Genomic DNA, 10,724 nt, shown 5'->3' with positions numbered 1-10,724 from the left:
TTCAATCCTTTCCCACTGCTGGAAGGAAGGGGGCTTCCTCTCTCCCCCCACCCACCCCCTGGGGCATGCTGCCTGGGGCTGGACCATGTAGTGCTCCATCCTCTGCACATGGTGAACAGGCACGTGCTTGCTGGGGTGCAGGCAGGTGGGGATGGCAGATCAGCAAGTCTGTCTCCAGCCTTTTCCTTCCCAGCTCCCTGTGCTGGCAGGGCAGAGCCATTGCACAGGTGACCACCTTTAGGCTGGATACAGGAGGTGCTCTCAGCCCTGGCTGCTGCCCTGAAGCACATTGCATGGCCAGGAGGCAGAAGCAGATGTTTGAGGGACGGGGGAGAGAAGCAGGCCACTGAGGAGAACCAGAGGGTCACGTTCCACCCTAGAGCTGGGCCAGAGGGTGGTGGGCTGTGGGACCAAAAAGTCATTTTGAAACCAAAAAAAACAATGTTTCATGTCCCTTTTTCCTGGATTTTTTTTTGGGGGGAGCAAATTTGATGACTCCAACAGAAACAGCTTGGGTGACCCTAAAGCTGCATTTTTTGGCCCCATGTCCCCCCAAAAGTTTGGGTCAAACATCACTCAGTACTACCCCTTGGCCATGGTCTCTTTCTCCCCTTGCCCCTCAGGTAGCTGGAGGCCTAGGTTGCTGGCATGCACGTACTGCAGCTGGCTCTGCTGGTCTCAGAAGGAATTGCTACAAACAAATAGAAAGCATAGGCTGGTGGATAGAGCACTGGCCTGGGCTGTGGGCCCTGCTCTTGACCTGTTGGGTGACCCTTTCAGGGCAAGGCCCCTTGCTGGGCTGCTGTTTCCCTTCCTGCCTCCTTGTTGATTTAATACCCAGCTATTGTCTTTGCACAGCAGGCTCCTAGCATAAGCCTCATTGTACAGATGGGAAACTGAGGCAAGGCAAAGGGAAACAATTTTTCTTGAGGTCTCCCAGCAGGCCAATGGCAGAGCTAGAGAAGTACCCCAGGGTCCCAGGCAAGTGGTGTAGCCATGGGGCCTAACTGCCTCTCTCTGAGCAGGTGAGCTTGCTGGGACAGGTGCATGACCAGCACAAAACATGCTCCCTTCCCCCACAAGGGGCAAACGAGAGGCAACTGGCCTACCCTGTTTTGGGGGCTGTGGGGGGCCAGGTGTGGATTTTGGGGGGGAGGGTGAGCTCCATGCACCAGCCAGCTGGGCCTGCCTGTGGGGCAAAGCCATGGCTCATGGCCCACAGGCTCCTACTGCCTTAGCCACAAACCTGACAGGCTGGGGAACTCAGCTAGGGTGACCAGCCAGCAAGTGTGAAAAATCACCAAAAATTGGGACACACCCTATAAAAATCAACATCTGGTTGCCCTAAACTCGGCCCTGCAGCACCCCGCCAGAAAATCCCCTCTGGAGCCTGGGCATCAGGAGAGCCTAACCCACAGCCATGCTGGCCAGGCACCAGGCATGGGTGGGGCAGGTAAGTCCAGTGCTGGTGAATGTGCTACATTGGATTGGGGGCATTTAGCTGTCACCCCCCCCCCTTGCCCTCTTGCCAGGACCCTAGGCCAGCCAGGAGCTACCCAGGGAAACTAGGAGCTTTGGGGGGACCTACAGAAACCCCAGGAGGTGCCAGGTGAAACATGCCCCATCAAGCAAGGCTAAAAACCAGGCAGGAGCTATGACAACCCCCACCCCCCCAGCTAGCATGGCTAGCCAGCACTCTGCCCCTCCCCCTAGGGCCTGAGCCACCCCCTCTTCAGGGCTAGGGAGGCACAGGGCCTTCGGCTCTGCAGGGGGAGTCTGACGGCCAACCAGCCCATGGGTCTCTGCCAGCATGATAGCAGGCAACCCAATAGGGTGACCAGATGTCCCAATTTTGTTGTCTTTTTCTTATATAGGCTCCTATTAACCCCCAGCCTCATTTTTCACATTTGCTGTCTGGTCACCTGAGGTTTTAGGGGGGCAGCCCACACTGATCCCATGCTGGGCTCACTGCTCCCAACACCTGCACTACGGGAGGGGTCCAAGGGGCCAAACAGTCAGCAGCGAGGACAAACAGTTCCAGAAGGAGAGGAGGGGCAGGGGGACTTTCACCTGAGAAACAGCTCTGCGGGAGGCACCCACCTACATAAACAGGGGAAGGGGGGGCTGCCTCCCCCCACACAACAGGGGCTCAGAGGAGTCAGCAGCCCCACCCCCCCACGCGACACCCCTCCCTTTTCCAACCAGGACACAAGTGCAAATGTAAACATTCGTTTAAAATAAATAAACACCAACAAAAAGTGCAGTGCATGTGGGTACCAGCAGGAGGCAGCGCAGCCACCCCCACCCTCCCTTGGCCCAAAAGCTGGCAGCGGCCTGGGGCGGGGGCAGAATTGCTCAGTGCTGAGCTGGGGGCGGCTGCTACGGAGCAGGAGGTTTGGATCTAGAGTCTGCCTGGGAGCAGGAGCGTGGGATCGCGGTTCTGCCCCCGGCGGCAGGTCGGCTCGAGGTTCTGCCCCAGCCTGGTGCGTTGCTGCGCTGGGCAGATTTTTGGGGGTGGCTGGTTGCTTTGACTGGTCTCGAAGGAGCTTCCACACGATCTCCGCGACGTAGCAACCTGCACACCTCTGCCCACAGGGCACCACGCTGCCTGCCCTCCCTCTCCGGCTCCTGCCAAGCTCACGGCTGGACCCAGCCTGCCAACGGGTCCGCTCGGGCTAAGCGCCGGGAGCGCCGGGACAGCGCCGCATCTCGCCTCTCTTGGGTTCAGCTTTGCAGATGGTGGTGGGAGGGGGGGATTATGCTCCTCCGCATCCCAGCCGCTGCCCCAGTGCATCCTGGGCCTGTTCCCAGACACTGCCCATAATGGGCCGGTCCTGCTCTGAGCTGGTGCCAGTGCCACAGAGCCCTTCTGGCCAGGAGTCCAACGCCATGGGGCATTTCTCCAGCTGTACAAGGCTAGGCCCCTGGCCCCTCAGTCTGTCCATCAGGACCAAGGTGGGTTCAGTGCATGGGCCGCTCCGGCTGGCTCCAGCGCTGCCTCTGGGTAGATTATACATTATATAGCTTTATATAGAGATTTATAGATTATTTATATAAATATCTGGGGGGTCTGTACAACCTCGGGGGGGGGTGGAGGGCATCACGAGCTGGGGGCAGCCGGCAGTCTGTGCGTGTCTCCGCTGCCCGAGTGGTCCAGTTCGGTGCTGTCACAGTCCGAGTCCTCGTACACGGAGGGGGTCTGGTCCGGAGCCGGGGGAAAGGCGAGATCAGAGCACAGATGGGAGGAAAAGGGGGAGCTGGCACCCCCACCCCCAATGCCAAACCAAACTGCTGCTCCACCTCCACCCACTGTGATGTCCTGGGCAGACGGGCCCCACTGAGGGGCAAGATGCTCTGCAAGTCCTGATGAACCCGGGGCTCACCCTTTATGGGCATCACCAACCCAGTGGTTCTTGTAGCCCCTGCACCACTGGAGCCTCCGGGAATCTGTCCCCTGGAACCCCTGGCAGTCCCCACATCCCCAGCACAGGGAGCACGTGGGACTCCCCTCCCCTGAACACACTGTACCCCCCTACAGTCACCAACAGGGGGCGCTCTTTGACCCCCCGCCCACTTCAGCCCCCTGGCATTCCCCACATCCCCCAGGAGGGGGAGCACTTGGGACTCCCCTCCCTGGGCCCTGAACACACTGTACCCCCCCACAGTCCCCAACAGGAGGAACTCATGACCTCCTCACTTCAGCCCCCTGTACCCCCCAGCCCCCAGGAGGGGAAGCACTGGGGATCCCACACACCCCCTTGTATTCCCCAGCAGGGGGGGCAGATGGGACCCCACCCCCCTCGATCCCCCTGCACCCTCCAGCCCCCAGTGGGGGAAGCACTGGGGATCCCACCTCCCCTTGTATTCCCCAGCAGGGGGGGCACATGGGACTCCACCCCCCCTCCAGCCCCCAGCGGGGGGGCACAGGGACTGCCACCCCCCTCGAGCCCCTGCACCCTCCAGCTCCCAGTGGGGGAAGCACTGGGGATCCCACCCCCCATTGTGTTCCCCAGCAGGGGGGGCACATGGGACTCCACCCCCCCTCCAGCCCCCAGCGGGGGGGCACAGGGACTGCCACCCCCCTCGAGCCCCTGCACCCCGCAGCCCTCAGCAGGGGAGGCACTCACTCACCTCAGTGGCATTCTGCTCAGCGCTGAGCTGGCTCTCGACTTGCCGGACAGCGGCCTCCTTCTCGGACAGGCCGTCAGAGTGGGCCAGGGCGTCGAGCGGGATCTCGGAGCTCTGCGAGAGCATGTCGTCCGAGCGCTCGCCTGTATGGGTGCTGGCCACGTCGGGCGTGCCGCTGGGCGACGCGTCGCTCGTGTTCCCCTCCTCGCCGTCCCCGTCCGAGAAGTTCTCTGAGCTGAAGGTGGAGAGCGACTGGCGCTTGCTCAGCCCCTGGGGCCACCTGTCAGCAGAGCGGCCCCCCATCACCCACCAGTCGGGGGTATTGTCCCTGCTGGGGACTGAGGCCCAGGGACTCTTCAGTGAGCGCAATGCCGTACAATAGGCCAGTGACAGAGCCAGGGACAGAACCCAGGCATTTAGGGTGTCTAGCCGCCCCTCCCTCCGTTCTAGCCACCCGGAACTGAGCAAAGAACCCAGGCATCCTGGCTTCCAAGCCCGCCCTGCTCTAACGACTAGGACCATTAGCCATGGTCTTAAGCACAACGAGCAGTTTCCGGCACTATTACAGCGCCCCATAGAGGGTGACAAACACCCACGTGCCACAACGACCCCTGCACCAGGGCTCACCGGGCACGGCAGGCCAATGGCAGGGGAGAAAGGCCACATAGCTGAGCAATGGTGTTGAAGGCTCAGGAGCCCAGGCCCGTACCCACCTCTGCCTCAGTGGCAGCTCCACCTCGCTGTCCACTTCTCCCTCCTCCTCCTCGGACGAGACCCCTCGCTTCTGGAGAGCAGAAGGCAGAGAAGAGCCACATTAGCTGGACCTGCCCCCGCCTAGCTGCTGTGAACCCCATGGGCACAAGAGGACACAGGCTGCCCTGGACAGCCGGGACACCCGCTTGCCCACAGGGCAGAATATGCCCAGGGCCTGTCACCAGCCAGAACAGCCACGTGAGAGCCAGCAACCTACTGACTGGGATAGCAGGAGGCTGCGTGTCAGGATTGTGGAGCTGTGGGGACAGCCCAGGACTGGGTTAGCACAGGGACTGGGGAGGGGCACAGGGATTGTGGAAAGGAGGGGCTGAGGGATTGGGGATCCACAGGGATGGGGGGCACAGGGATGGGGATGCTGAGGGCTGGGGGGAACTAGCCAAACCAGGTAGCCCAGGCCAGCGAATTCTCCCCTGTCAGCCCCTTCAGGAGCCCAGTAACTTGGCTCTGACCCACTTTCCCCACAGGCAGTCTGGCTAGGCCTGCAGCCTCCAAATGCTGGAGAACATCATCTCTCCTCCTTATCCCGAGGGCGTGTCCCCATAGTTCATCACCCCCATCCCCACCCCGGGACAAACGGGGGCTGAATACTTCCTTTGAAGCTAGTGGCTTTAAACTCCAACTGTTGGTTCCCATCCTGCCTGATCCCCACTCGACTGAGGGGCCCCTCAGTGCCTGGTCCCCCCTGCGAAGGGCCCAGGAGCCCTGGTTGAGGCACGTCTCCAGCCACGTTTTGCTGAGCCCCTCACTGCCAGCATCTTCTCCAGCCTGCGGCCAGTTTTGTGGCTCCTCCGATCTCCCTCATACAACGCACACCCCAGAGCTGGGCGCAGTGTTCCAGTCCCAGCAATGCTGCATGCACCCCCTACAGGCCGTCAGCTTCACAACCAACAGTCCCCTACTGCCCCCTACAGTCAACCCATTTAAAATCAACACAGGCGCCCCGCGCCCCAAGGCCCAGCCCCCGCTGAGCCGTGCTCACCTGGCTCCGGGTCACAGCCGCCCGGTACAGCAGCTCTGCGGGTGTCAGGTTCTGCTGCGGCACCCCACAGGCCTTGCCCCCCTTGCCTGCCATGCCTGCCTCCTTGTCGGGCTCCTCGCCTGGCTGCAGCCTCTGGGCTAGGGCCAACAGCCGGTGGCTCTTGTCTGCTGGCCCCACGGCCCCCTGCTTGGAGGAGGGTGAGTCGGGGCTGCTGGAGAAGGGCACAGAGGCTGTGTCCTCACTGGGGGTCTCGCTGTGGGGCTGCTCGGCTGGGGGCGACTCGGGCCCGGCACGGGCCCCCTCTTTCTTGGCCTCGGCCTCCAGGGTGGTGTTGATGAGGTCAGGGCTGGACGAGGACATCCGGCGCAGCAGGTCGTGCTGCAGCCCACGCAGGGCGGCAGGGGTCTCCAGCTGCTGCCCCACATCCGCTGGCTCTGGGGCCCGGGGCCCTGCCAGCTCCCCACAGCTGCCCTTGGCGCTGGCTTTGCGGTAGCGCGGCTTGGCCCGGCGGCTCCGGCCCGGGGAGGTGGGGCCCTTCTGGCACGCGGGTATTGACACCTGGGCAATGGCCGAGTCCAGTTTGGGCAGGATCACCTCTGTCTTCAGGATGTCCGGCCTGGGGGACAGCGTGGGTCAGCGGGGCCAGTCCCTGCACCCTTCCGCTCCCCACTTTCTGTGCCCCTCTTTGATCCCAAGTGCCTTCCCTGTCCCCAGTCCTGCATCTTCTGCCAACTCAGCTCCCCCACCCTCAACTCCTTCCCCCCCTCAGCTTTCCTCCCCCATGTTCCTGTGCCTCCCTTCCCATCCCCCAACCCTCCAGAGCCGCAGACCTCCCCCAACCTCCAGTGCTTCAGCTCCCCCCTCCAGCTGTCTCCCCCCACCACCCTGTACCTCAGCCCCCCCATATCCCTCCCCCATCTCCCTGTACCTCAGCCCTCCCATCTCCCTCCCCCACCTCCCTGAGCCTCAGCTCCTTCCCCCTACTTCCCTGAGCCTCAGCCCCCCCATATCCCTCCCCATCTCCCTCTACCTCAGCCCCCCATTTCCCTCCCCCACCTCCCTGAGCCTCAGCTCCTTCCCCCCACTTCCCTGAGCCTCAGCCCCCCATCTACCCTCCCCCCACCTCAGCCCCCTTCCTCCCCAACCTCCCTGTGCCTCAGTCTCCCCGCAGGTGCCTAGTGGTGATTCCACCTCACAGCCCCTACCCCCCAGGTCATTACAGAGGGAAAGGGGCTTGTCCCTCCTCATAACACAGTGAGCAAGGGCCAGAACCCAGGAGTCCTGACCCCGCCTCCACCCCAAGGTGAGGAGTGTGGCTGCGGCCCCAGACCAGGCCCCTCACCGCTTGCTGTGCGGCGACAGCTTCTGGGGCACGTTCCTCTTCTTGATGAGCTTCTCCACCGTGTTGCCGTGCAGGAGACTGCGCGATGCATGCGGCTTGAACAGCCCCGGGTACTTCTTCTCCAGCGCCTGCTCCCGCCTGCCAGGGAGAGAGAGTCAGGCCTGCCTGGGCACAGCCCCCATTGGAATCAGCCCTGCCCGGGCACTGCCCCCATCAGAGTCAGCCCTGGCCCCGTCAGACTCAGCCCTGCCTGGGCACTGCCCCCATCAGAGTCAGCCCTGGCCCCGTCAGACTCAGCCCTGCCTGGGCATTGCCCCTGCCAAACTCAGCCCTGGCCCGGGCCTGGCCCCCATCAGACTCAGCCCTGCCTGGGCACTGCCCCCATCAGACTCAGCTCTGGCCCCGTCAGACTCAGCCCTTGCCCAGGCATTGCCCCCGTCAGACTCAGCCCTTGCCCAGGCACTGCACCCGTCACTCAGCCCTGCCTGGGCACTGCCCCCGTCAGACTCAGCCTTGCCCGGGCACTGCCCCCATCAGAGTCAGTGCTGCCCAGGCACTGCCCCGTCAGACTCAGCCCGGGCCTGGCCCCCGTCAGACTCAGCCTTGCCCGGGCACTGCTCCCATCAGACTCAGCCCTGGCCTGGGCCTAGCCTACGTCAGACTCAGCCCTGGCCTGGGCACTGCCACTGTCAGACTCAGCCCTGGCCTGGGCACTGCCACTGTCAGACTCAGCCCCAGTCCAGGCACTGCACCCTCCCCACCATTGCCTAGATCAGAGTAATGCTCTTTCACCTTCATGCTCCAAGGCATAAAGTTGTCCCTCTCCAAGGTCAGGAAGGAATTGGCCTGAGGACAGTTCTGGAGGTGGGGGTGGAAAGGGAGCATTTACTCCTTCCTCTGACACCTGCAGGGGCAGGGGCCAGACCCTCAGCTGGTGTAAATCAGTGGGAGCGCCACTGAGTTCATTGGAGAGATCATGGCGGGGCAATCCTGAAGAGCCAGCCCTTCGAGGACCATGCGTGTGTGTTGGGGGGATCAGGCTATCCCATGGGGGGCAGAGATTGGAGAGCTGAACCCTCCCTTTGAGATGGGAATTGGGGTCTGGATCGCCCACGGGGGCAGTGATGAGGGGTTGGAGCCCTCTGGAGGTTGGATATGTGGGGGCTTGGAGCCCTGGGGGACAGTTATTGGCAAGCTGGGCTCCATGGGGAGGCAGCGATAGGAGGGGCTGGATCCCCACAGGGGGTGCTGATGGCGGACTGGATCCCAGAGTGGGTGGTGATGGGGGGCTGGATTTCCCCAGAGGGACAGTGATAAGGGGATCAATTCCCGCAGGAGGTGGTGATGGGGGTCTTGGCCCCCCAGGAAGCAATGATGGGGGGGGGGAGCTGGATCTCCCAGGTGGGCAGTGACAGGGGCCTGCAGGGGGTAGTGATGAGGGGGTGGGCTGGATCTCCCAGGGGTCAGTGATGGGCAGGCAGGGCCCCTAGACTGGCAGTAATGCAGAGCTGGATCCCTGAGGGGGCAGTGATTGTGGGGCGCTGGATCCTTGCAGGAGGTGGTGATGGGCAGGTTGGCCTCTCCTGGGGGGCTGGATCCCTGAGGGGCCAGTGATGGGGGGCTGGACCCCACAGGCTGGGGGGTGCCCTCACCTGAGCAGCTCCTTCTCCTTCAGCTCCAGCTGCAGCATGAGGGAGTTAAGCTCCATGTAGAGGTTGTTGGCCCGCTCCAGCTTGCGCTCGTAGTGCTCCCGGATGTCCAGCGCATGCCTGGGGGGGGGGGTGGCGCAGAAGGGGAGCTGTCAATCACACAGCTGGAGGTGGGGCCAAAGGTCCCCCTCCCCCATCAGATGCAATGTCACCCCCTCCTCTCCGAGGACCCCTGCCCGGTGCCTTCCCAAGCCCTGCCCTGCCCCCTGATCTGAACGGGACATCCCCCTGCCATGGAGATCCCTGCCCCATCCCCACCCACCATCCCAGTGGGATGCCCTCCTGCTCCGGGCCCCCCCTGACCGGAGTTCATCACGGCGCCGGTTGATCAGCTCCTCCTCCAGCCGGTGCAGACACGTCCCCTCCGACTTGATCTTCTCAAAGTGCAGCTTCACCTCCTCGCGCCACTCGGCCTGCAGGGGGCGACACGGGTCTCAGCACCGGCCCCAGGAACCCCCGCCACAGGGCCAAGCACCCCCTGCAGGGCACCTCGGGGAAGGATGTTGGGGGGCTCAGTTCTTTCATTGCTGCCCCAGCCCCGGCCTGGGTCTGCCCTGAGGGCTTCAATAAGCCCCAGAGGGGAGACGGGGGGAGGAGGGGAGTGTGAGTCTACAGCTAAACCCCCAAACAGCACCCCCTGCTGGGACACTGGGGACAGCACTGACAGCGAGGGGAGTGCGGCTGGAAGGAGGAAGGCTGGAAGAAGTAGCAGTGGGGGGCTGGGCAGATGCATGGGGGACTGGAAGAGGGAGCCAGGGGATGGAAGGGGGAGGAGTGGGGGACTGGGTGGGTGCATGGGGGCTGGAAGGAGGAGCAGTGGGGGGCTGGGCGGGTGCATGGGGGCTGGAAGGAGGAGCAGTGGGGGGCTGGGCGGGTGCATGGGGGCTGGAAGGAGGAGCAGTGGGGGACTGGGCAGGTGCATGGGGGCTGGAAGGAGGAGCAGGGGGGACTGGGCAGGTGCATGGGGGCTGGAAGGAGGAGCAGTGGGGGACTGGGCGGGTGCATGGGGGCTGGAAGGAGGAGCAGTGGGGGACTGGGCAGGTGCATGGGGGCTGGAAGGAGGAGCAGTGGGGGACTGGGCAGGTGCATGGGAGCTGGAAGGAGGAGCAGTGGGGGGCTGGGCGGGTGCATGGGGGCTGGAAGGAGGAGCAGTGGGGGACTGGGCAGGTGCATGGGGTGCTGGAAGGAGGAGTAGGGGGCTGGAAGGAGGAGCAGTGGGGGACTGGGCAGGTGCATGGGGCGCTGGAAGAAGGAGCAGGGGTCTGGAAGGGAGAGCAGTGGGGGGCTGGATGATGCATGGGGGCTGCAGTGGGGGACCCACCTGGGATTTGAAGTAGGTCTCCTGGGGCGTGGAGAGCACGTCCGCCGAGGCGATGTCCAGGTGCAGCAGGATCTGGCGGAAGGACGGCCGGTTGCGGGGTTTGCTGTTCCTAGGGGGCAGAGGCAGGTTTGGGTCCTGGGGCAGGCAAGGGACCCCCAGCAGGGAGTCTGGGCCCCTCTGGTTTGTGTGGGGTGATACGGCACCTGGCTTACAGGCAATGAGGCTGAGAGCCAACAGACTCCTGGCATGTGGCACTGGCCGGGGGAGGAGTGGACAGGAGTGGACAGAAGGAAGGAGTGGGGGGGGGGAATCAACTGCTCCACTCTGGGCTGACCAGCACCAGGGGGGCTGCTGTGGAGGATGCTAGGGGGAGACTTACCAGCACTGGGGGGCACTCACCAGCACTCGGGGGGGTCACTGGGGGGTCAGGAGGACTCACCAGCACTGGGGGGGGTCACTGGGGAGTACTCA

General features: G+C 63.6%; 1 protein-coding gene across 3 annotated transcripts in view; it reads right to left on the bottom strand.

Moving 5' to 3' along the window:
• Nucleotides 1–2,930: 2,930 nt before the first annotated feature.
• The window catches only part of MAP3K12 (mitogen-activated protein kinase kinase kinase 12), an 82,601-nt gene continuing 74,807 nt past the window's right edge, over nucleotides 2,931–10,724 (bottom strand). The window contains exons 7-15 of one of the 3 annotated variants that reach the window (XM_030554445.1): nucleotides 10,254–10,362; nucleotides 9,236–9,345; nucleotides 8,876–8,992; nucleotides 7,224–7,361; nucleotides 5,882–6,497; nucleotides 4,842–4,912; nucleotides 4,132–4,408; nucleotides 3,080–3,199; nucleotides 2,931–3,000 (exon numbers count right to left, since the gene is read on the bottom strand). In XM_030554445.1, the coding sequence (XP_030410305.1) occupies nucleotides 3,101–3,199; nucleotides 4,132–4,408; nucleotides 4,842–4,912; nucleotides 5,882–6,497; nucleotides 7,224–7,361; nucleotides 8,876–8,992; nucleotides 9,236–9,345; nucleotides 10,254–10,362 (1,537 nt within the window). In that variant the 3' untranslated portion in view covers nucleotides 2,931–3,000; nucleotides 3,080–3,100. Of the gene's footprint in view, nucleotides 3,001–3,078; nucleotides 3,200–4,131; nucleotides 4,409–4,841; nucleotides 4,913–5,881; nucleotides 6,498–7,223; nucleotides 7,362–8,875; nucleotides 8,993–9,235; nucleotides 9,346–10,253; nucleotides 10,363–10,724 lie in introns of those variants that run through there. The other 2 variants (XM_030554444.1, XM_030554446.1) reach the window with 2 other exon arrangements.

This window comes from Gopherus evgoodei, chromosome 3 (genome assembly GCF_007399415.2).
Source record: "Gopherus evgoodei ecotype Sinaloan lineage chromosome 3, rGopEvg1_v1.p, whole genome shotgun sequence".
Taxonomy (NCBI): Eukaryota; Metazoa; Chordata; order Testudines; family Testudinidae; genus Gopherus; species Gopherus evgoodei.
Note: the sequence above shows the minus strand (reverse complement) of the source record. Positions and strands in the feature narration are given on the sequence as shown.